We start from the raw sequence: 24,004 nt of genomic DNA, 5'->3' as shown, positions 1-24,004 counted from the left end.
TTATCATTATTTTATCATCTTAATGGATTTTAAGTGTAACTTTACTGTTCCTGACCTATTGAGAACTCTAGTTTACATGGACTGGTTACGAGAATTATGCTCCAATGTGATACTATTCATTCATTTGAGCCTTAGCTAATTATGCCTACTATATGTCAAAATCTAAATACACATCTGGTGTTATGTGTAGCTACCCTTCCACAGTCTTACATATCTCTCTCCATATTCTTATATATCTATAAATTTTAACTGATCCAGCAATATAACACTATACTGTATCTCTACCTGTATTTTACTGTTTGATATTTCAAACTTCTGGAGGAAAGGCCTCTTGCTAGACGGCAGGCCCATGAGGACAGGACCGTGTCTGTCCCAGTCAGGGCTACACGCTCTGGTGCCCCGCCCCCCCCCAGGACACAAAGCCTCTGGCACCTGCTTTGATTCCCTCGGTCGGGCTTACAAGTGCTGTCTTCACCAAATTTATTTTGAAATACAGTGAATAAAAGTAGTATGGATGACCTTCCTGCAACTGCATATTCAGTTATATTAAAATAAGAAATGACAAATCATTATCAAATAACATTTTATTTAATTATTCATTTATATAAACACCAAATGTGATCTGAACACCTCATGTCAGGCACCATGCCAGGCACAGGGAATGAAAAAGATAAGACCAAGCGTAATCCCTGAGGAAGCCCACCAATTATTAGAGAAAACATCTCACTACAAAAATCTAAGGTACGGGGACACTAAGGGGATACACAGAGCATGCTACAGGATCACAGCCAAGAACGCACCTCACTCTGCGGTAGTCTTTACAGAAGTATTTTCTAAATAACATATGATTATGTGTAAAAAATCTTCATGAAGTATGAAAATATTCTTCTCCTAGTATTTTATTTACATAAAATCACGTTTATATATCATTTTTAAAAAGTATCCCATCACTACACACCTGTAACATAATGCTTTCTAGAGGTTATAAACACTCTCTTAAGCAAGAACACAAAAATCAGCTGCAACAATTACGACTCACACCTGTCACTTTACCTGAACGTTTGAAGGATTTGAAATATTTCCAGTTTCCCAACTGACAAACTAGTGCCTTCTGCTAATATTTATTGAATATCTATTATTTGACAGACCCTGAGGAAGAACAAATCTAATTCTCTGCTCTCAAAGAGCTCACTGTAATAATGTGATTTCATTACCATCACACTAAAGCAATAATTTCACTCTATCTTTGCTTTAGGACAATTAAAGAATCTTCCATTCATAGCAGAGAACCAAAATTGTAACTATTGTATATGCTTTTCATTAAAAGTTTAGCAGTATATTTTGATACTTCTCCTAAGTATTTTGGAAATGAATGAAATCAGAAATAAACTGTTGAAACAACTCTATGTTAAGCTGTAGGAGGAAAAAAATATCTAGTAAACATTAACTCACTCCACATCAAAACAATGCCTGTGATTTCAGAGTAAAATAAACACACACTAATGGGGAGAAAATAAAAGCTAGTCCATTAAACTTTACAACTTAGTAGATATTAACCAATTGAAATGATGCTTTACTTTTTTTTTTTTGATGAGAAAGATTGGCCCTGAGCTAACATCTGTTGCTAATCCTCCTCTTTTTGCTTAAGGAAGATTGCCAACATCCTGGCCAATCTTCCTCCACTTTATATGTGGAATGTCGCCTTAGCAGGGCTTGATGAGCGGTGTGTAGGTCAGCACCCAGGATCCGAACCCACAAACCCCGGGCCACCAAAGTGGAACACATGAACCCAACCACTATGGCACTGGGTTGGCTCTGATGGTTTACTTTTTAGTGATAATATTATAACATATAATAATAATTTTGCAGCTCAGATGAACCTGATTTCCACGCAGGATAAAAATAACAAGGTCAAGCCAGATATCTCCCAGCCACATGGCAAAATAATTGTTATACAGTAAAATCTCTATATTCTCTTACAAGGCAAATTCCTAAATATTAAATTTTCCTCCAACATTTCTGATCTTATTCTCCACTCCCCTCTAGAAAATCAACAGGTTAGTATCTGTCACAGCAGAGAGGAAACCCATACAGACTTGTCTGGAGATCATTGCTGCACTGTCTGCCATCAGTTCTCAAGGATGAGCCACAACAAAGCCTAGAAACACATTAGAAACTGCTGTGCATATTCTCTTTCTAATGTCAATTACCTCAACTGTGTTTTAAAGTCTTGTTATTTTAAAATAAAAAAACAGAGAAAACCACACAAAATCAATTTATGCCACGATGATATTTTATAAAGCAAACACCTGATTGTTATAAAGTAACTACCACCATGGTCAGGGAAAAGAAAACTTTGCCAATCATCTCAGAAGCCCCTTCCATGAGCCCAACCCAATCAGAACCTCTTCCCATCTCTGACTTGTAATCATTTCCTTGTGCTCTTTACAGCTTTGTCATCCAAAAGCACATCCCTCAACACTATTAACCATTGATTTCTAAATAAATGACAATTTTACATTTAGCATTGCATACAGATGCTAAATATTTAAGTTAATATATTTTAAAATATAAATGCAAGAAGACCAATGTTCTACTCATCTTAAACGTTCTTTTTTTTTCTTTTTTTTCTCAAAGTAAGTATGGACATGGTGATTTTTTTGAAGAAAAGGTTATTAATTAACACTGCATAATCATTTGGCAAATAAAACAATAAAGTGACAAAAGCCCATATTCTAAAGAGGCAATGGTCAGAAAACAAGCCAAAAAAATTTTAAAAACTGAAAGCCAAAAATATTTCTGGAATAGTAATTATCCAAAAAAAAAGTTATTGAAAATTATAGAATGGTTCAAAATTACATCTGTTCAGCTTATAGATCTCTCTTTTAATATGTGTACATACAAAAAAACCCAATGTCTTTCATGAGAAATGCAAAATGCCTATGCATGTAACATGGTGGTATGAAAACACATGACCACCTCAAATTTAAATTTTATTTTGCTTAGTATTTTATTTTCTAATTTCAGGGGAGAGACTGGAACTCTCTGAAAGGTGAAATTTAATCTGCTTTAGAATTAACTTTCCTGAATATAAAATTAATATTAAGCATAGATATCTGGAAAATACAAGAATATATGGAGGCAAAAATAAAAATTATATATATTCCCAATATCAAAAGATAATCACTTTTAACATCTTAGTCTATTTTTTAATTAAAAGAATTATTCATTATTTACCTCATTCTGCCTCCACTATTTCCTCAAGAAATGTAATTTATCTTTCACTAGCCATTCAATTTTAGAGATAAGCAGAGTATAAAATAACAAAGACCTCTTTTTAAACATATCAGAATTTATACTTACAAATGCATATTTTTTTACTCTAAAGATGCAGCTAATTAAGAAAATATTTTTCAGAATACTTCTCTGAGAACGTCCTTGAAATTAGGCATACGTATTAATTACTATTTTAGAAATGCTTCCCAACGTACTGTAACACAGAAATATAGCATTCTAGAATTTTACCAAAATCTTATTGTTTGTTCCTGTTTCCCATTTTTCTTCCCTGAGTCTTTCAAACTTCTATATCTGCACATTAAACATGAATTATGTTTATCATTTTCAGAAATTGTGTACTCTTAAGAATTCAGGAAATCCTACTCATGAAAATTACCATAAAAGTGTGCTACGGAAAACATATGTATCTCTAAAAATCCAATAGTAATATAAAATTACGTAAGTCAAACTCTATCTTTTCACCAACTTCCATTTAAAAGAGAATTTTGAAGATGTATTACCACTGAAAATAAATTGACTTGAAGGTATAACAAAAACACCATGTAAAAATAAATTGAATCTCTTAAAACTAATATTTAAGATAAAATTATGAAACATCTGATAAAACATGTGCGAATATTCAAAATGAATTATAAAGCCCAAATACTAAATTTTTTCTAAACTACATTTCTTAGAACCAAAGTACATGGTAAGGGGTTATTCCTCCTTTAAAATCTAGTCTAATTTCACTCCTATCTTTGGTCAGCACTCATTTTTAAAAACTTTGAAATATATAAGTGGGTTTCTAAAGCTAATAGTGTGAATACTCTCTGAAATATTGAAAGTGCCTTAGGAATGCAAAATGATGATGATGATGATGGTGATAATGATGATGATGATGATGTGATGATGATGACGACAGTGGCTATGACAACAATGATGATGATTTACCCAATGCTTCTAAGAAAGAGCTGCTAAATTTGTTCAGTATTCCCTATAAGATCTCCATAGTGAACAATAGGGTGCATCTTTCTATACAATGGAATGTTGAAAAAGTATTATATAATTAGTTTCCTAATGTAGATCCACAAATATTACACGTCCTTTAAAGTAGAACACTAGTACTACCTAATGCCACCTAGTTGTCAAAATTAGTGGGTACTTTTAAAAACTTCCCACGTCTGGCAGGCCAAATCTAGACATGCCTTTCTTGGTGTAAGAGAGAGATGAGACGGGGCATCCTGCTCTAGCAGATTCCTTATGCTCTTCATGGCTGTGTCTCTGCTTTAACTTCTGCCATCACCCAAGAGTGAAAAAAGAAAACAAGACTGGTCAGATAAATACTGTGTCCTGGGTCCCGCCTTATCTCCACTTTTCCTTTATGCGGAGTAGCATCCCTTTCACTCACCTTGCCCCCAAGAGCTATTGTTTAGTACACAGCGAGCTTAATGAGTACGATCAATATCAGAGGAGGGAGTCAAGAGCAGGCACAGTTTAATCAGTTTGGCACACGTTTCAAGTATCACACAGTCCCTGCAGATGCCAAGATGTTCACGTCTCTTAAGTCTGCATACTCTTCCGTGTGCTATTTTGGGGTTATAATTCTTGTGGATATTTCCACTTTTCAGTCTAAGGCTGAAGTATGTCCTTTGAAAGAACAAGGTCTTTTTCCCTGCTGAACCCTGGCTCTGGTTTTTGAGGCTCTTTACACAGAATGATGCCTGCCTTCTACCAACTAAACAAGTCCCCCTCTGGTTAACTTTCAGGTACTTCCTATCAGATATTTCCTCAGGCTCCAGCTCCAATTCTACTTCTTCCAAACAAAGGAAACTCAGTCTGTCCTTCCTGCATGGTCAGTTCTGCAAACACAGCATTTTCCCAGCCCCTTCACAATACCGTCTCTTCATTCTTAAATGCAATTTTTCCTTAATGAGAATCTTCCTTGCCTCCCTCCTCATTTTTTTTTTACAGTTCTATTTCCTGATACCATCAACTCTCTAAAATCAAATTTACAGTTCTTCTAAAAAAAAATTCAAAATTCAATATACCTTACCTAGTCAAGACAGCTCACTGCCCTTAAGAATGTTTTTTAAAAGTTCACATTTTCATCTTTGCACAGAATCTTTCTGCTCTCTTACCTTGTATTTCCCTTAATTCACAATAAATTTTACTTGTGGAACTGAATTCAGTGAAGGGGATATTTAGCCTTATGATACATAACTAGAAGTTGCCAAAAGAGAAGAACACAAGAATTCTATATATTTTTAAAATCTTATGTGCAGAAGAGGAGCTTATCATTTACAGAATTCTTATGATGACTCTTTTTGTGGAATAATTACTAATTAACTTTTATAAATCTGAAATTTCAGAAATCAGGCATGCTTAAAGATAAGAAATACCTTTAACAGCTTGGAGTTAGGACTACTCTCTTATCTTAAGCTTCTTCAACAAGACTCAAACACCCATTTGTATTTCACTTTTAAAGTTATGAGCCTAGTTTTTAAGAAAAGAAGAACAATTTCTTAAGTACCAAAGGAAAAGAATAGATAGTCCAACGCATTTTTTAAGAACAGTGGTTAACAAGAAAACTGACAACACGTCTTAGTGAAATTCCATGTTAACTTACATAATCATGGAAGGCTTTTGCTTCACTTGAATGTTCACATGTTTCCCGTCTTTCTGGAGCTGCACAGTAGAGATCCCAAAATACACTAAAAAAGCAATTATGGTAACATTAAGAAAATCACATAATGCCAAATGAGAGATCACAATTCCAAAAATAGAAGACATATATTATTCTTTATACAAAATGTGTTTTCATCTTCAGGACAAATATTTTTTGAAAGATTTAAATTTATTAAGCAAGGCTCTTCATGCGATAATAAGGTATAACCTAGCCTTTGTTCAGAAATAATAAGTTTTTTTAAAGGATAAAATAATTAAAAAAAATTTAAGCTCTAATTCTTAATTGTCTGTTTACATGACTTAAACACACATCATTGAAATAATTATAGTTTTCACAACTTTCATATGAAAAATAAAAACAGTAAAAAAAGGAATTCTAATTTAATTATTAAATGGTTCATTAATTTTTTCAAGATAATTTTGTTGTCCAATTCCCAGGTCAACACTCTGACCATTAAATCACGTTGGTCTCAAACAAATATATTTTCTTAAAGTATCCTCTTGCAATTTCCCTTGCAATTACCAAAATAGGTTAGTAATTTTCAAAATTAAAAAAATCCATGCTAATTCTCTATTTTTTCCTCCTACTCAAGAACAATGGAAAAAGAAAGAACCAGTTGGGAAAAAATAATTATACTGCTTACAAAACATACGGCTCTGGTCACCCTTCCGTTTATAAAATTTAACAATGAGCACGAGCAGGGGATTCAAAATCAGGAAAGCAAATGCACAAAATATTGGTGATAAATGAAGGCAATTATACTGACCAACAGGAATATTTTTCATTACACATTTCCCACTCTATAGAAGTGGGCAGGAGGCTAAGCCAAATGGTTAAGAGCACAGGTTTCAGAATGGGACACAGCTGAGACAGAAGGCAGCCCTGCTAATTAGTAGCTCAAGTTGCTTAAACAGATGAGAAACACAATTTCCTTCTCTATAAAATGGAGTTGTTGAAAAAATTAAATTATGTAAACACAGTGTTTGACATTTACTAAGCATATTATTAATCATATCATCAACAGTAGGGGCCAGCTCTGTGGCCTAGTGGTTAAGTTCAGCGCACTCCACTTTGGCAGCCTGGGTTTGGTTTCCAGGTGTGGACCTACACCACTCGTCGGCGGCCACATTGTAGCAGTGACCCACATACAGAATAGAGGAGGACTACATCAAACTAAAAAGCTTCTGCACAGCAAAGGAAACCATCAACAAAATGAAAAGACAACCTAACAATTGGGAGAAGATATTTGCAAACCATGTATCTGATAAGGGGTTAATATCCAAAATATACAAAGAACTCATACAACTCAACAACAAAAAAACCAACAAGCCAATTAAAAAATGGTCAAAAGATCTGAACAGAGATTTCTCCAAAGAAGATATACGGATGGCAAACAGGCATACGAAAACATGCTCAGCATCATTAGCTATCAGGGAAATGCAAAACAAAACTACGAGATATCACCTAACTCCGGTCAGAATGGCTATTATTAACAAGACAGGAAACAAGTGTTGGAGAGGATGTGGAGAGAAGGGAACCCTTGTACACTGCTAGTGGGAGTGCAAACTGGTGCAGCCACTATGGAAAGCAGTATGGAGATTCCTCGAAAAGTTAAGAATAGATCTACCACATGATCCAGCTATTCCACTGCTGGGTATTTATCCAAAGAACTTGAAAACATAAATGCATCAAGATACATGCACCCCTATGTTCACTGCAGCATTATTCACAATAGCCAAGACTTGGAAGCAACCTAGGTGCCCATCAAGCGAGGAATGGATAAAGAAGATATGGTATACATACATAATGGAATACTGCTCAGCCATAAGAAATGATGAAATCCAGCCATTTGTGACAACATGGATGGACCTTGAGGGTATTATGTTAAGTTAAATAAGTTAGAGGGAGAAAGTCAAATCCTGTATGATCTCACTCATAAGTAGAAGGTAAAAACAATGACAAATAAACACATAACAAGAGATTGGATTGGTGGTTACCATAGGGGAAGGGGGGAGGAGGGAGGGCCAAAGGGTGATTAGGCTCACATGTGTGGTGATGTACTATAATTAGTTTTTGGGTAGTGAACTTGATGCAATCTATACAGAATTCAAAATATATTATGATGTAGATCTGAAAGCTATATAATGTTATAATCCAATGTTACTGCAACAACAACAAAAAAAGAAAATAGAGGAAGATTGGCACAGATGTTAGCTCAGGCCAAATCTTCCTCAGCAAAAAATATATATATATATATATACATATATATATAAAATTAACACTATAATTAGGTTGCATTAAAGTTTAAATTGCATACATATAGTTAAAGCAGGTCATTGTGCTGAGAGCACAGTTTACAATGATAAAATAAAACTTGGTAAATTGAACATGGTCTCTTCATTTTGCCCTGAAGTCTCATTTAGTCTAGATCCCTCTCTCTTCAGCTAGCAGAAAACATTCTGTAGGCCTTATAACACAATTAATTCAGTAAAATAGGATTACCTTCAAAGATGAAAAATGTGAAAGACTGAGTCTTGGCATTTATTTCCTTTTAAATTTCTACAATAAGAAAGATACACAAAGAAAACAATACAGACCAAAATAATTTAAGAAATTTCAATTTTTTTAGGAGAGTGAAAGTAGCTAAAGTTGTACTTCGCCTCCCTATGTCCCTTTTGGGATAAAAAGTATAAGAATTACAGACATTCAAGGATCCAGCTAAAAGTTTTCCACCCTGATCAAGTGTGTAATGAATTACAGTATATTGCAATCATTCTTATTTTCATGTTCTTAAGGAATGTCAAAGCTCTTAAAACTAAAATTTTATAATGGTATTCTTTAAATTGTATTTAGTTTAATCATAGAACATTATATGCAATATTATGACAAACACCTTAATATCTCTTCCTGTTCCATAATTTCCAGCAAATACCATACAATCTCTGTTGAAAACTATTCCAATATTACTTCTTTTTTTTTGAGGAAGATTAGCCCTGAGCTAACTACTGCCAATCTTCCTCTTTTTGCTGAGGAAGACTGGCCCTGAGCTAACATCCGTGCCCATCTTCCTCTATTTTATATGTGGGACACCTACCACAGCATGGCTTTTGCTAAGCGGTGCCATGTCCACAGCTGGGATCCAAACCAGCAAACCCTGGGCCACTGAGAAGTGGAATGTGTGAACTTAACTGCTGTGCCACCGGGCCAGGCCCCGAAAATTATTCCAACATTACTTTTAAAAGGCTGTCTTACAAAATTGACTGGGAGGAAAATAATAATTTATTATTGGAATATGCCCTAAAAATTATTAAATAAATATTATAAATGATTATTTACATATATATAAAATTAAATATTTATCTTAGAATAGTAACATTGTTCTAAGTTTCCCTTTATGGATTTAATGGGAGGTCAAAAGTTTACAAGAGCAAGTTTAGGGATAATAAAGCAAGTTACTAAAGTAGAATAACTTTATATATGGTATTTCTAACAATTCTACATTACCTATACATGATCTCCTTGAATAAAGGTAAAGACATATATCCTCTTAAAGACATTTACCCAAGGGAGAAATACATAGTTCTACAGTAATAGTTAGAGACATCAATACTCCACTCTCAATAATGGATAAAACAACCAGACAGAAGATAAGCAAGGAATTAGAGGGCTTGAACAGCACAATAAACTAACCAGATCTAACAGACATATACAGAACACTCTACCCAACAAGGAGCATACACATTCTTCTCAAGTCATTTTCCAGGATAGACTATATGTTAGGGCACAAATTAGTCTCAAGAGATTTTAAAATAGATATCATACAAAGTGTCTTCTCCAACCACAATGAGATGAAGTTAGAAATCAGTAAGAGAAGGAAAATGAAAATTCAAAAATTTGTGGGAATTAAACAAAATACCCCCAATGAATCAAAGAAGAAATCATAAGGGAAATTAAAAAATACTTAGAGATGAAACAAAACACAACATACCAAGACTTACGGGATGTAGCAAAAGCAGTGCTAAGGGGGAAATTTAAAGCTATAAACACTTAATGCCGTTTTAAAAACAAAGAAGATCTTAAATTAAAGCCTAACTTTAAAACATAAGGAACTAGAAAAGAACAGATTAAACCCAAAGCTAGCAGAAGGAAATAATAAAAATTAGAGCAGAGATAAATGAAATAGAGAATAGAAAAATAAAGAAAACTAATGGAACTAAAAGTTGGTTCTTTGAAAAGATCAACAAATTTGACAAACTTTTTAGCTAAACGGACTACGAAAAAAGAGACAAGACTCAAATTACTAAAGACTCTACCAAAAAACTGTTAGAACTAATAAACAAATTCAGTAAAGTTTCAGGATACAAAATCAATATACAAAAATCTGCTGTGTTTCTATACACTATGAACTATCAGAAAGAGAAATTAAGAAATAATCCCATTTCCAATTGCATCAAAAATAATAAAATACCTAGGAATAAATTTAACCACGGAGGTAAAAGATCTATACACTCAAAACTATAAGACATTGATAAAAAAAAAAATGAAGAAGATACAACCAAATGGAAAGATTTTCCATGCCATGGATTAGAAGAATATCATTAAAATGTCCATACTACCCAAAGCAATCTACAGATTCAATGCAATTCAAATCAAAATTCTAGTGGCATTTTTCACAGGAAAAACAACCCTAAAATTCATATAGAATCACAAAAGACCCCAAATAGCCAAAGCAATCTTAAGAAAGAAGAACAAAGCTGAAGGCATCCCATTTCCTGATTTCAAACTATATTACAAAGCTATAGTAATCAACAGACACAGAGTTCTTCTTTCTACAACCTGAGATGCTGGCGGCTAAGGAGCTTTTCAATTCCTCTAATCCCTACATCTATTCAGCTTGAAACCAAAATACTATCCTTGAAATGTGGTGGATTCATTATCATGAATAATGCTTTAGATTTACGTGGTCTTTTTATTCCTAAGCAGAAACAAGTGGAAAATCTGTATTTCACAAATGAAGAAGATAGAGACCAAAACACAGAGAAGCGAAACTTGCAAAGTATTAAAATCTTTGTTCTTGTATTATTTACTATTATTAAAAATTTTCCCACATAAATCAAAGGAAAACACAGTATTCCCAAGTTGAGGATTCTCATCCAAACACTGTTTTTCCTTCTATCCTGAGGACGTGAGTCAAAGTGACTTAACTGTCAGTATCTCTAGGGCAAAGAGCAAACAAAATGGTTGTCAGAGAGTCTACAAGGGTGAATGAACATACCAGATGTGTCCCAGAAGACGGATGCTAACATAATTATATAACCTTTATGCCACCAACAAGATCTAGGACCATCTGAAAATAAAAACTAAAAGAAGAAGAAAAAAAGAATCTGGGGAAAACGTTTTTTGAGGAACAACCTATGTTATTATAAGTTCAAGTCTTAATAACTAAGGAAGTTATTTCTCTTCGGCCCAAAAATATATTATTAACAAAGGTTAGTTACTCATAATCCATATTGAAGAAAACTCTCTATTCAAAAGACTAAGGAGAGTTTTACATGAAATGTACATGTACCTGCTCATCCCCTTAAACTTCCACATGTACTTGCATTATTCCTTAGCATTACTTAATAACTTTTTTTAAACGCAAGCATTAAATTTTGTCCCACTATCATAAAATTCTCACAACTCTGGGATTAGTAATAAATTCATATTTTCAAGTATTATCAAAATAGCTTACATTTAATAAGCATGTGCTAAATTCAAGCATCACATACTAAGCATCATATCCTCAGCATTTAATCCTCCTATTATTATTTCCATTTTACAGATGAGGGAACTGAGGCTTAGAGAGGTTAAATAATTTGCCTAAGGGTCACAGAGTTAGTGGCAGAGCCGGGTTTGAACTTTTTAATTCTTATGTTATTTTTGCCTCGATGTGAGTATGGTATTAAGAGTTACAAGAACTCAAGACTATGCTGATTATGGGCAGGTTTATACAGCTCTGGCAGTCTGAACAGCATCAGCTATTATAAGAGTGTAGTAGATACCCGTCCTACATAAGACAGCAGGCAGTTTGTTCTCCTACCTTTGACCCTGCACTCCAGCTCATTTCTTGTGTATCCTATGGCAACCACCTCTGTCACCCTACATGCACCTGCCAGAGATCCATGGATGCCTCAATACAGACGGGACTCAGAAGAGACAACTCATCTGAGTCTCATTTATATCTACTGTCTGGAATTAGCCACTCACGATGCTCGAAAGGGATCTGTAATTAATGTCTTATTAATAGTGGCCCACTGAATTCTGCTCTGTGTTTAAAAAATATGTTACTGAGATGAGCACTGGTTACACTTCAAGAAATCTCAATTCTAATTCTAAATTTGACCTCGAGCAAATGGTTTTGTTCCTTAGTTTCTTCATGTAAAAGCAGAACATATTATGTATTTTACAGGCTTTTGCACAGATACAAAGTGATGATACATGCAAAAGTACTTGTAAAAGAAGTATAAAGTCACCAAAAAATATTCTAAAAACATCTCATATAGCCAACATGGCCAGAAAAAAAGAAGTTTTCGTATTAACTGAGTAAAATTTGTCTCAATTTTCTTTCTAATCCTTTGCATTTAGCGGAAGATTCCATCAGTTTTTAACAATGTCTTCCCCCCACCAATGTTCCTCTGCACCCCACATCTCTTTCCTGATCTCCTGGACACATTTTGCCTTTTCTCCATAGCCTGACCACCTCTGTTCTTCACCTTCTCTCTTGCCAAGACTCTATTCCCTTCTCACCATGACTACACGCTTCCTTCTATCCTAGCTGTTGCCTACATTGTCTTATATTGTTGTTTAATTTAATTCAAATAAGTAATTAGTTATGTAATGTCTATTACAGACAAGACATATATGATGAGTAAGAACTAGTCTGCCAATTATAAATATTATACCATTCTGGTGAGCCAGTTGACTAATTCCCATGCACTATTTTCACATGGGTATCTGGTTATTCTTAGCTATACCTGATGCCATCCATTAGATTCTAAAATCATAGAGTACTAGTGTACTGCAAGATTTGACTTCCTGTTGCCAGGTGGAAGAAACTGAATTTTCACAATAATCTTAGTCATTAGTTGCTTATCTCTGCAATGTTATATATACTTAATTTCAGGATAAAAATACATGGGCCCAAACTTATTTCAAAAAGTGTCATATATAAAATTAAATAAAAGTGAGACAGTTTCTGCCATTAAAACTATAAATAGAAAGTTTTTAAAAGCACATATTTTTAAATTACACGAGCTGAAAAGGACATTAATTTCAGAGGAAAGAAGTTTCTTGGCATTTCTACTTCAGAAATTCATGGAAGAGTTGGGAGCTTTCATTAAAGCGTACAAGCAGGAAATACATTTTCAAAGGGGACTGGATCAAGGCAAAGGGCAGCACTGGGCATGATGCAAACGGGGGAGGAAAAAAGAAGTGATAAGGAAAATCGTTATCAGAAACAAGAAAAAACAGTTCCAGAAAATAAAATCACATACTTTCATCTATCCCATACTAAAGGCGGAAATTACCCCCTCCTCTCCAAGGCCTTTGCCTCCATGTCTCCTGTGTTTTATTCTGTATTTTTGTGCACACATCTCTCTCTTTCATACATCTTCACTTTCTCCCACGCTTTTCACCTCCACCTACATACATGCTCAAATCTATTCTACTTTAAAAACAAAAATGTTAGGTTCTGTTCTGTTGTGAACCCTGAAACTACTACAACATGCCACCACACACTGCAAGTATTCTCAGCAACCCCTGAGCGGGAAAAGTGAGTCACAGCAGCCCTCTGAACTTCACTTTCTCCGCTCCAGCTCTCCCCAAGACCAGCAAAGTTCACGTTACTTCCCAAGTCAGGAAAATCTGCGGGTCTTCTTCCTGACACTTTGCTGCAGAATTTACTCTCTCCTTTGAAGAGTTCCCATACATTCTTCATTCCTGATTACCTCCTTCCTCTCCAGTTATTTTCCTTTGAAGCTCCTCTGCATCCACCCCTGCTTAAATGCTGACTTTCCCCAGGTCCTGCTCTCACTCTTACCTTGGGCAGTTTCATCTATACGCACTCTTCACCTACAGTGTGGTCTATGCTGATAATTCCCAAACAATTATAGACCCGTCTCAGAGCTACAGACCCAGATCTCTGACTTTCATAGGGCATCTCTATCTGAATGTCACACAAGCATCTCAAAATTTAACCTATCCAAGCTAAATCGTGGTCTTTTCTCCAAAGCCTGTTGTCTCTCTATACTTCCCCACTCAGTTAGTGGCATCATTGTTCATCCCACTGTCCCAATCTAAAACCTGGGAACCACCTTCTTCACCTCCAAACTATTCCACTCATCATTCACTATCTGGGATTCATAGCCTAATCACCTTTCGACTGGACAATTACAATTGCCATGTAAACTAGACTCATTTCTGTTCTCAACTCTCTTCAATCTATGTCTATGGTAATGCCAAGTGAGTGCCCAAAAGCACAAATCTAATCATGTCATGTACCTTGTTTAAAATCTTTGAGCTTTAGTCCAAAATCCTGATGTACTCTAGGACTTCATAACTTGGTCCCTGCCTTTGTCTCTAGCATTGTATTCTATTCCTTCATAGTACTGCATCTCCAACTCAACTGGTCCAAGATACCTGTCATTCCTCGAATGCATGATCATCCCTTTTGAGACTTCATACTACCTGTTCCTCACCCAATACCCTTCTCTCTCTCAACTTGCAGCTCAGCCCAGATTCACTCTCTCTGCAGCCCTTCCTAACTCTCCCAAGCTGACGCAGGCATTCCTCCTATATTGCTATTATAACCAGTACTTATATTACCTTTAGTTGTGTATCCCTCCTACTACTTATTTCCTTGAGGGCAGCAGTAGTTTTGCACTTTGTAAATATTTGGCAAAGAGGCTTAAACAACAGAAAAACTCCATTTTCAAATATTCTATAAAAAACAAGTGAGAAGAAGTCACAAAACTGCAACTCGTCTATCCAACAGGGACCTTTAGTTTGACCAAATGAGCAAGCAGTAAGTTCTTGAAGAATACACATGAAGAATAGTAATTCTAATTATCTGGACCTCAACAACAGCAACAGCTTTTCTGGTCCAAAGAAAAGGGCACCCATTATCACAGTTCTGAATCCTTAACCTAGAGCAGAGATTATGAAGCCAAGCTCTAAAGAGTTAAGGATAAAAAGGTCAGGCATGTCAGTATTGTCAAGATGTCAGTTCTTCCCATCTTGATCTATATAGATTCAGTGCAATCCCAATCAAAATCCTAGCAAGTTATTTTGTGGCTATCAGCAAACTGATTCTAAAGTTTATATAGAGGGGAGAAAAAGACCCAGAATAGCCAATACAATACTAAAGGAGAAGAACAAAGTTGGAGAACTGATACTACCCAACTTTAAGATGACTTATAAATCTACATTAAACGAGACAGTGTTGGGGGCCAGCCTGGTGGTGTAGTGGTTGAGTTTGCGTGCTCCTCTTCAGTGGCCCAGAGTTCCCAGGTTCAGATCTTGGGTGCAGACCTACACACCACTCATCAAGCCATGCTGAGGAATCATCTCATATACAAAATAGAGGAAGACTGGCACCGATGTTAGCTTAGCAAGAATCTTCCTCAAGCAAAAAGAAGAAGATTCGCATCAGATGTTAGCTCAGGGCCAATCTTCTTCACGAAAAAAAGAAAGAAAAAGAAAAAGACAGTGTGGTATTGGTGAAAGAATAGACAATACATCAATGTAACAGAATAGAGAGCCCAGAAATACATCCATATAAATATAGTCAATTGATCTCTGACAAAAGAACAAAGGTAACACAATCGAGCCAAGATAGTCTGTTCAACAAATGGTGCTGGAACAACTGGACAACCATATGCAAAAAAAATGAATCTAGACACAAACCTTACATCCTTCACAAAAATTATCTCAGCATGGACCACAGATCTAAATGTAAAACATAAAACTATAAAATACTTAGAAGATAACTTATGAGAAAACCTAGATGACCTTGGGTATGCAATGACCAGATACAACATTAAAGGCATGATCCATGAAAGAAACAATTGACAAGCTGGACTTCGTTAAAATTAAAAACTTCTGCTCTGTGAAGGACAATATCAAGAAAATGAGAAGACAAGCCACAGACGAGGAGAAAATATTTGCAAAAGACACATCTGATAAAGAACTGTTATCCAGAATATACAAAGAACTCTTAAAACTCAACAATAAGAAAATGAACAACCCAGAGGGCTGGCCCAGTGGCACAGCAGTTAAGTGTGCATGTTCTGCTTCTCAGTGGCCCGGGGTTTTCTGGTTTGGATCCCAGCTGTGGACATGGCACTGCTTGGCACACCATGCTGTGGTAGGCGTCCCACGTATAAAGTAGAGGAAGATGGGCATGAATGTTAGCTCAGGGCCAGTCTTCCTCAGCAAAAAGAGGAGGATTGGCAGTAGTTAGCTCAGGGCTAATCTTCCTCAAAAAAAAAGAAAAGAAAAGAAAATGAACAACTCAATTAAAAGATGGGCCAAACATTTTTGGTGAGCTTAACAGAAACCCACCAAAAAAGATATATAGATGACAAATAACCATATGAAAGGATGCTCCACATCATATGTCATCAGGGATAAAAAATGAGATACCACTACACACCTATTAGAATGGCCAAAATCTGGAACACTGACAACACCAAATGCTGGTGAGGATGGCGAGCAACAGAAATTCTCATTCATTGCTGGAGGGAATGCAAAATGGAAGAGCTACTTTGGCAGACAGTTAGACAGTTTTTTATAAAACTAAACGTACTTTTACTGTTTGATCCAGCAATTGTACTCCTTGATATTTACCCAAAGGAACTAAAAACTTCTCATCACATAAAAACCCACACATGGATATTTATAACAACTTTATTCATAATTGCGAAAACTTGGAGGCAACCAAGATGTCCTTTGATAGGCGAATGGATAAAAAAAGTGTGGTACATCCAGACAATGGAATGTTATTCAGCACTAAAAGAAATGAGCTATCAAGACATGAAAAGGCATAGAGGAACTTTAAATGCATATAACTTAGTAAACAAAGCCAATCTGAAAAGACTACATACTAATTCCAACTAAATGACATTCTGGAAAAGGCAAAACTATGGAGAGAATAAAAGGATCAGTGGTTGCCAGGGTTGGGGGGGGTGGGTCAGAAGGGATGAAAAGGTGAAGCATAGATGATTTTCAGCGCAATGAAAATACTCTGTATAATACTATAATAGTCATTATACATATGTCCAAACCCACAGAACGTGTAACACCAAGAGTGAGCTGTAATGTAAGTTACGGACCTTGATGATTATGACGTGTCAATGAAAGTTCATCAGTTTTACCAAATGTACCACTCTGGTGGAGGATGCTGATAATGGGGGAGGATATGCATACGTGGGGCATGATGTATAAGGGAAATCTCTACCTTAACCTCAATTTTGTTGTGTTCCTACTAAAAACTTCTCTAAAAAAATAAAGTCTTAATTAAGAAAAAAAATCAAAGGGACTTAAAAGGGCTTCTGAAACAGTTTAAAAAAAAAAAAAGAAAGGTCAGGCTTCTGCTAGATTTAAGGCCCACAGTAATGACTGGCTACACACCATGACCAGGGAAGCTTGAGATCTGGGCAGTTTTCTGGAAGAGGAGATCCATACCCTTTCATTAGTTCTTAGAGGACCCCATGACCTCAAAATCATTAAGAATCACTGATTTATATAGATGAAGTAGGCATCTCAAAGGGTATGTTAGTAGTTTTAGGGCAGAAAATTAAAAATACTGTGCCTTTTGGATGTGCTAGATTTAAATTGAAAAAACATAGTCTAAAAATATTTATGTGCCCATTATTTATAATTTCTTTGACATCTCCAACTAAGTACAAATTAAATTACTTAAAATACCAAAACCACAGAGGAAGAGCTCCCCTGAATCTAAGAGTCACGAAAAAAGGAAGAGCAATGGCAGATCGAAGAGCTGCACCTTCTGACAATTAAGATCAAAACACCAAAGTCTGACAGAAGCAAAAAGCCAAGTATTGAGTGAGTTATCATCAACCATCTCCATATGAGAATAGGTTAAACTCACGAGAAAGGGAGCAAAAGCGAAATAGGTACAAGAAATAGAATTAATTTTGTAATGGAAAACTCCTAAAAATCCTCACTTTGTTAGCCCACTAGTCCAACAGGGACAGACTTCTAAAATGGTTTCTGGGGCCGGCCTCATGGCTAAGTGGTTAAGTTCCTGCGCTCTGCTTCGGGGGCCCAGGGTTTCCCTGGTTCAGATCCTGGGCGTGGACCTAGCACTGTTCATCAAGCCATGCTGAGGTGGCGTCCCACATAGCAGAGCCACAAGGGTCTACAACAAGAATATACAACTATGTGCTGGGGGACTTTTGGGAGGAGAAGAACAAGAGAAAAAAAAAAGGATGTTAGCTCAGGTGCCAATCTTTAGAAAAAAAAATAAAATGGTGTCTTATGCCCCTTTGTAGACATAATCGGAAACATACAAAATACAAGGATGTCAATGGGTGAGGAGACTCAATTACATTCAGTAAACAGTTAAGTATTTACACTCTTCCAGACAGCATAAATACATACTATGGAAAATGAAAAAGTGACTTCTGTAATATTACACATTACAAGAGATCAGTCTTAAACCTCAGGAAAACAGCACAATGACAGTGCTTAACTGCAATGAGCCGTTGTTCCAAATACAGGAACAGCTCTGAAGCAAAGGACCGCACCTGCTCCCCCCATACATATGCCAGATAAACAAGGGAAACCCACAACCACAACTGACCAAGTGCGGCTCCAGTCACCACAGAACTTCCAGGAAGGCATGTTTCCAGGAGAGAGATTAAAAAGATGATGGCATTAAATAACGTACCAAGGAAACCACGTGCAAGGCAGGAGAAGAGAGCTTCTCTTTTTTCTTTTAAACAAGAAGCTGAGAGATGAGTGTATAAGGCACTGAACAGGAAATGCTTCTAATTGAAGAAATGCAAAAAAAAAAGCCCAGCTTGTCCATGCAAATACCTGGAGGACCAACTGCAGCTGCAGAGAAGTTTATAAGTTCTGATGAACCTTAACAAAACTTATATTTAAGTTTACAAGTTCTGATATCAGCTAGGCCGTCAATACAGCCTGACAATCTTTTTGTGTGTTCCCAGTCAGCTCTATCTCTGAGTCTATACAGAATTATTTCAAACCTTTTTTGGACCGTTCTTCACTCTCTTAAATATTCACCACCACCACCTTCAGCATCCTCAGGTTTAGAGGAGATCATGAGGGTGAGGCCGTCATGATGGAATTACTGCCCTTACAGAAAGAGACATCAGAGAACTAGCCAGCTCGCTCACGTGTGCTCTCTCTCTCTGCCATGTGAGGACACAGTAAGAAGGCAGCCATCTACAAGCCAGAAAGAGAGCTCTCACCAGAATCAGACCATGCTGGCAGCTTGATCTTGGACTTCTAGCCTCCAAAACTGTGAGAAAATAAACTGCTGTTGTTTAAGCATCCAGTCTAAGGTATTTTATTATGGCAGCTCAAGCTGACTAACACAGAATCCTACTTACAGTTGGAGATTCCACATACTGGTCCTAATTCCAGCTGGATTCAATAGTAGTCTCTTTAAGTTAAATAACACTAATGCTGGTTTTGAGTTTAGGTTTTTTTTTTTTTATAAGTGCTACCTTTCAGAAAATAATTGTAGAAAGTGAAAAAGAATAAAAGAGAAGCATGAAATCATAAACAGGTATAGCGCAGGCCTACTGAAATATATCATCAATCTAATAAAAATGGAATAAAAGATACTTACCACCACCAAGAATGTAAGAATCCTGGTGGTTCCCCCAATGTGATGTTTTTTTCCCATCTTATCTAAAATAAATAAAAGAAATTATTAAGTACTTTCCTAAAAATACTTTTTTCTATACATATTAAAAAGCACTATTTTCACATTTAAAATATTAAGGTAGTATATAAGATTTTAGCAATTTTCATATTATCCTTTACTCAAGTTTTACAAGTACTCATTTTATATAGCGATTTGCTGACTGGATAGTCTATAAGAGAAGATGCCATCATTTTCCTGAATTTGCTTCCCACTATACCAGAAATTCAGGACCTTAAGGTATTTCAGGATCTTACGGCACATCAAAATCACCTTTATTAACGTCAATATGAAAATCAGTTATCACCACTAACCCAGAATTTGCAAGAGATTGGGTTTAACGTGCACAGACATTAAATTATGCTCAAGGATTGAATTTTTTAATATGTTCCTGATTTGAGGAGGTGGGTGTAAGATGGCATACATCTTCTGTAAAACAAGAGCTTAAAAAAAGATGGTGATATTAACTTTTCAATTGTTTATATTTCGGATGAGTTGCAGTTCCCTATAATAAAAGTTTAAAACAAGGTCAATATCTCTCACAAATGAAAAGTTCTAACTAAATACTCTTTACAAATTAAATTTAGAAATTGGAAACCTGAATGGATCAAAACTACAATGAAATATCACCTCACTCCCATCAGAATGGCTATAATTAACAAGACAGGAAACAACAAGTGTTGGAGAGGATGTGGAGAGAAGGGAATCCTCATATACTGCTGGTGGGAGTGCAAACTGATGCAGCCACTATGGAAAACAGTATAGAGATTCCTCGAAAAATTAAGAATAGAACTACCATGCAATCCAGCTATTCCACTGCTGGGTATTTATCCAAAGAACTTGAAAACACAAATGCGTAAAGATACATGCACCCCTATGTTCACTGCAGCATTATTCACAACAGCCAAGACTTGGAAGCAACGTTGGTGCCCATCAAGGGATGAATGGATAAAGATGTGGTACACATACACAATGGAATACTACTCAGCCATAAGAAATAACGAAATTGGGCCATCTGTGACAACATGGACGGACCTTGAGAGTATTATCCTAAGCGAAGTAAGTCAGAGGGACAAAGTCAAACACTGTATGATCTCACTCATAAGTAGAAGATAAAAACAACAAACAATCACATAGAGACAGAGATTGGATTGGTGGTTACCAGAGGGGAAGGAGGAGGCAGGAGGGCGAGGGCAAGAGAGGTGATTTAGCACATTAAGTGTGGTGATGGATTGTAATTAGTCTTTGAGTGGTGAATATGATGTAATCTACACAGAAATCGAAATATAAAGATGTACACCTGAAATTTATATAATGTTATAAACCAATGTTACTGCAATAAAAGATTAATTAATTAAAAAAAAAAGAAAGAAATCACACCAAATTTACAACTATCATCTCTGGAAAAGGGTAAAGGAGTAGTTTTGGTTTAAAATCATATTCATCTATGTAATTTACTTTTTTAACAAACATGTATTAATGAAGGATGGAGTCACAGAATGGCCAGAAAATACCTCTAAAGGTCAACAGTCATTTTAGAAACAATTCTTCTAAAGAGTTATGAAGAGGTGTTTTCTATTGTACTGAGTCTCATGGGCTTCAGGCTTGTTTGGGTGTTTGAGTGACATCTATGCAAATAATCTCTCTCTCTCTTTATTCTATTTTTCCTTCTTCCACTATTCCAGCCCCAATGTGTATTCCCTAGTCTTACAGCTTTTTGCTGCTTAATCATCCACCTCCCTTCCTTCCATCACTTGCTCAGTTAAAAGCTGTATTCTCCTGTAACTTTCATGTAAATCTGGAGGCCCATTCTCCCTGCCATATTCTGCATTCGAGAGTCTTGTCTGTGATTATGCTGTGTCTCTATCATATGATCCAGCATTATCAGCATTTCTATTTAAATGTAGAAACAAACACTGAATCATAAACAAAAGGCGTATCGGCAGGAGTAAGACTCACCCCATATGTTTTATAAATGATAATCGTAAATTATGAATGCACATATTATCTGATATAGCAATTCTTCTTCTAGGAATTTAGCCCATAAATATGGTCATGTGTGCAAAATTATATATATATATATAAATTTTCATTGAGGCATTATTTGTAATTACAAAAGCCTAGAAACAACCTAAATATCCATCATGTCCATCAGTTGGGGGCTGGTGAAATACATCATGGCACATTTCATAGAATGGAATACCCTATAACTATAAAAAAGAGTATTATGAAGTTTCATGAACCAATATAAAATGAATGAAATCAAAGAGGTGAAACAAAAATCAAAGCACAGAACAGTATGTATAATAAAGTACCATTTATGTAAACAAAGAAAAAGGGACACACGTACACAAACATGAACATATACAGATACACACACAGACATTTGCTTAACTTGTCATCATCATTTGCTCCCGGCAAGGTATACTGGTCACTGACCTATTATCTCTCAGTCCCACACCACCCTTCTATGCTCCATTCTACACTTGGTGCTGTGATTCTGAAAATTACATTTCCTAGGCTCCTGGCCAGCTGGTTTCCTGTTAAGTTTTGCCAACAAGAGACACTAGCAGATCAAAAGGCAGGAGGAAGAAGAGAAGCTTCCTGCCCTTGGCTGGGTAGCAGCAGCAGCAGCAGCAGCAGAGATGGAACAATTCCGGATGCCAGCAGTACCTTTCTGGAGGATCTCGCCTTGTCAGTGTGGGAACTCTTTGGATGATCCAGACCCACTTCTACAGCATCTCCAACATCACAGCAGCAGGTTTGAGGCTCATGGGCTCCAAACTTTTCAAAATATTCTAAATCCTCTACTTTTTGAGAACCAATATTCAAAAAAATTTTAATACCAAAAAAGGATAAAGTTAGTAGTCCCCGTGTCAAGAAAAGAACATAGCCTGCATATACGTTTATTCCTAGGCCAAATTCCTGAGACTTCTAATTTAGATACAACCTACTGTTTCCACCAACTTTCTAAAGTCTTCCATTTATAGAAGTATGGGTACATCCATACACTAAACTAAAAGTAAAAAAAGAAAAGTAAATATTGTTACATTTTAATTCAAAAAATTAAAGCAAATAGGTGTATAACAGAACGAAATATCTGAGTGCACTTTGAAGCAGATAATCCAAAATTGTGCTGTTCAACATGGTACCCACTAGGCACACGTGGATCTTTACATTTAAAGTTAAGTTAATTGAATGTACTTCAATTGCACTAGCCACTTCTCAAGTGCTCAACAGTCATATGTGACTAGTGAATAACTTACTAGACAGCACAGATTACAGGTTATTTCCATAATCATACAAAGTTTTATTAAACAGTGCTGCTTGCTTTAAACGGAAGGCAAAGTCCTCTTAAAGAGGAATACCTTTTATTGAGAAAAGTCCTCCATGAATCCTTTCTATTCTTATTTTTTGGCCCAGAAAGGCAGAGGCCCCCTAGGAATGGTTTGAAAATAGAGAACAAATACTTAATATTCTACACAATAAAATAACAAGGACTTAGGAGGCTGCTGTTAGTGTCTCGGCAAGAAGAACGCGGCGGGCGGGGAGGGTCCTGGCAGGATTCAGAATAAGAGAAAATGGGAGAGGTTGTGAGGGGCTATGGAGCCCTCAGGCAAACAGATAGTGAGAAACTCCCTGTGGCAAGAACTTAAAGAGAGTTGTGTCTAATAATCGGGCTAATGTTGTTGCCTGCATTGTACAATGCTTAATATTCTCCAGTTTTCCCCCAATTGTCAGTGAGAATCTTTTATACACAAGAGCAACGAGTTAGTGGAGCTTCAAGGCTAGGAGGGAACTGGGAAATTTCAGGCAAAGAAAAAGTATCAGCCATAAGGAGGAGAAGCAGTGGGACTGTAATACTTGGCAGGAGCAAGAGTGTACAGCAAGAGACCCTGAGGCTCCCCTCCCCACAGCAAGGCCCAGAAACGTTAGAGGGGACTTGAGACAACCTATAACATTCAGGATTCAAGCTGGAGCCTTTTTTTTTTTTTTTTTTTTAATTTTATGATAGATTACAACCTTGTGGGTTTTTTGTTTTTTTTTTTTTTTTTTTATGTTTTTGGTACACCCCACCCCCCCTT

The 24,004-nt window shown here is 36.1% G+C and overlaps 1 protein-coding gene across 2 annotated transcripts in view; it reads right to left on the bottom strand.

Moving 5' to 3' along the window:
- Positions 1-24,004, bottom strand: part of SSBP2 (single stranded DNA binding protein 2) — a 290,136-nt gene that overhangs the window by 180,843 nt on the left and 85,289 nt on the right. For both annotated transcript variants that reach the window (XM_046666475.1, XM_046666473.1), the window contains exons 3-4: positions 19,845-19,906; positions 5,903-5,987 (exon numbers count right to left, since the gene is read on the bottom strand). In XM_046666475.1, the coding sequence (XP_046522431.1) occupies positions 5,903-5,987; positions 19,845-19,906 (147 nt within the window). The remainder of the gene's footprint in view (positions 1-5,902; positions 5,988-19,844; positions 19,907-24,004) is intronic.

The sequence above is a fragment of the Equus quagga genome, chromosome 7, assembly GCF_021613505.1.
Source record: "Equus quagga isolate Etosha38 chromosome 7, UCLA_HA_Equagga_1.0, whole genome shotgun sequence".
Classification (NCBI taxonomy): domain Eukaryota; kingdom Metazoa; phylum Chordata; class Mammalia; order Perissodactyla; family Equidae; genus Equus; species Equus quagga.
Note: the sequence above shows the minus strand (reverse complement) of the source record. Positions and strands in the feature narration are given on the sequence as shown.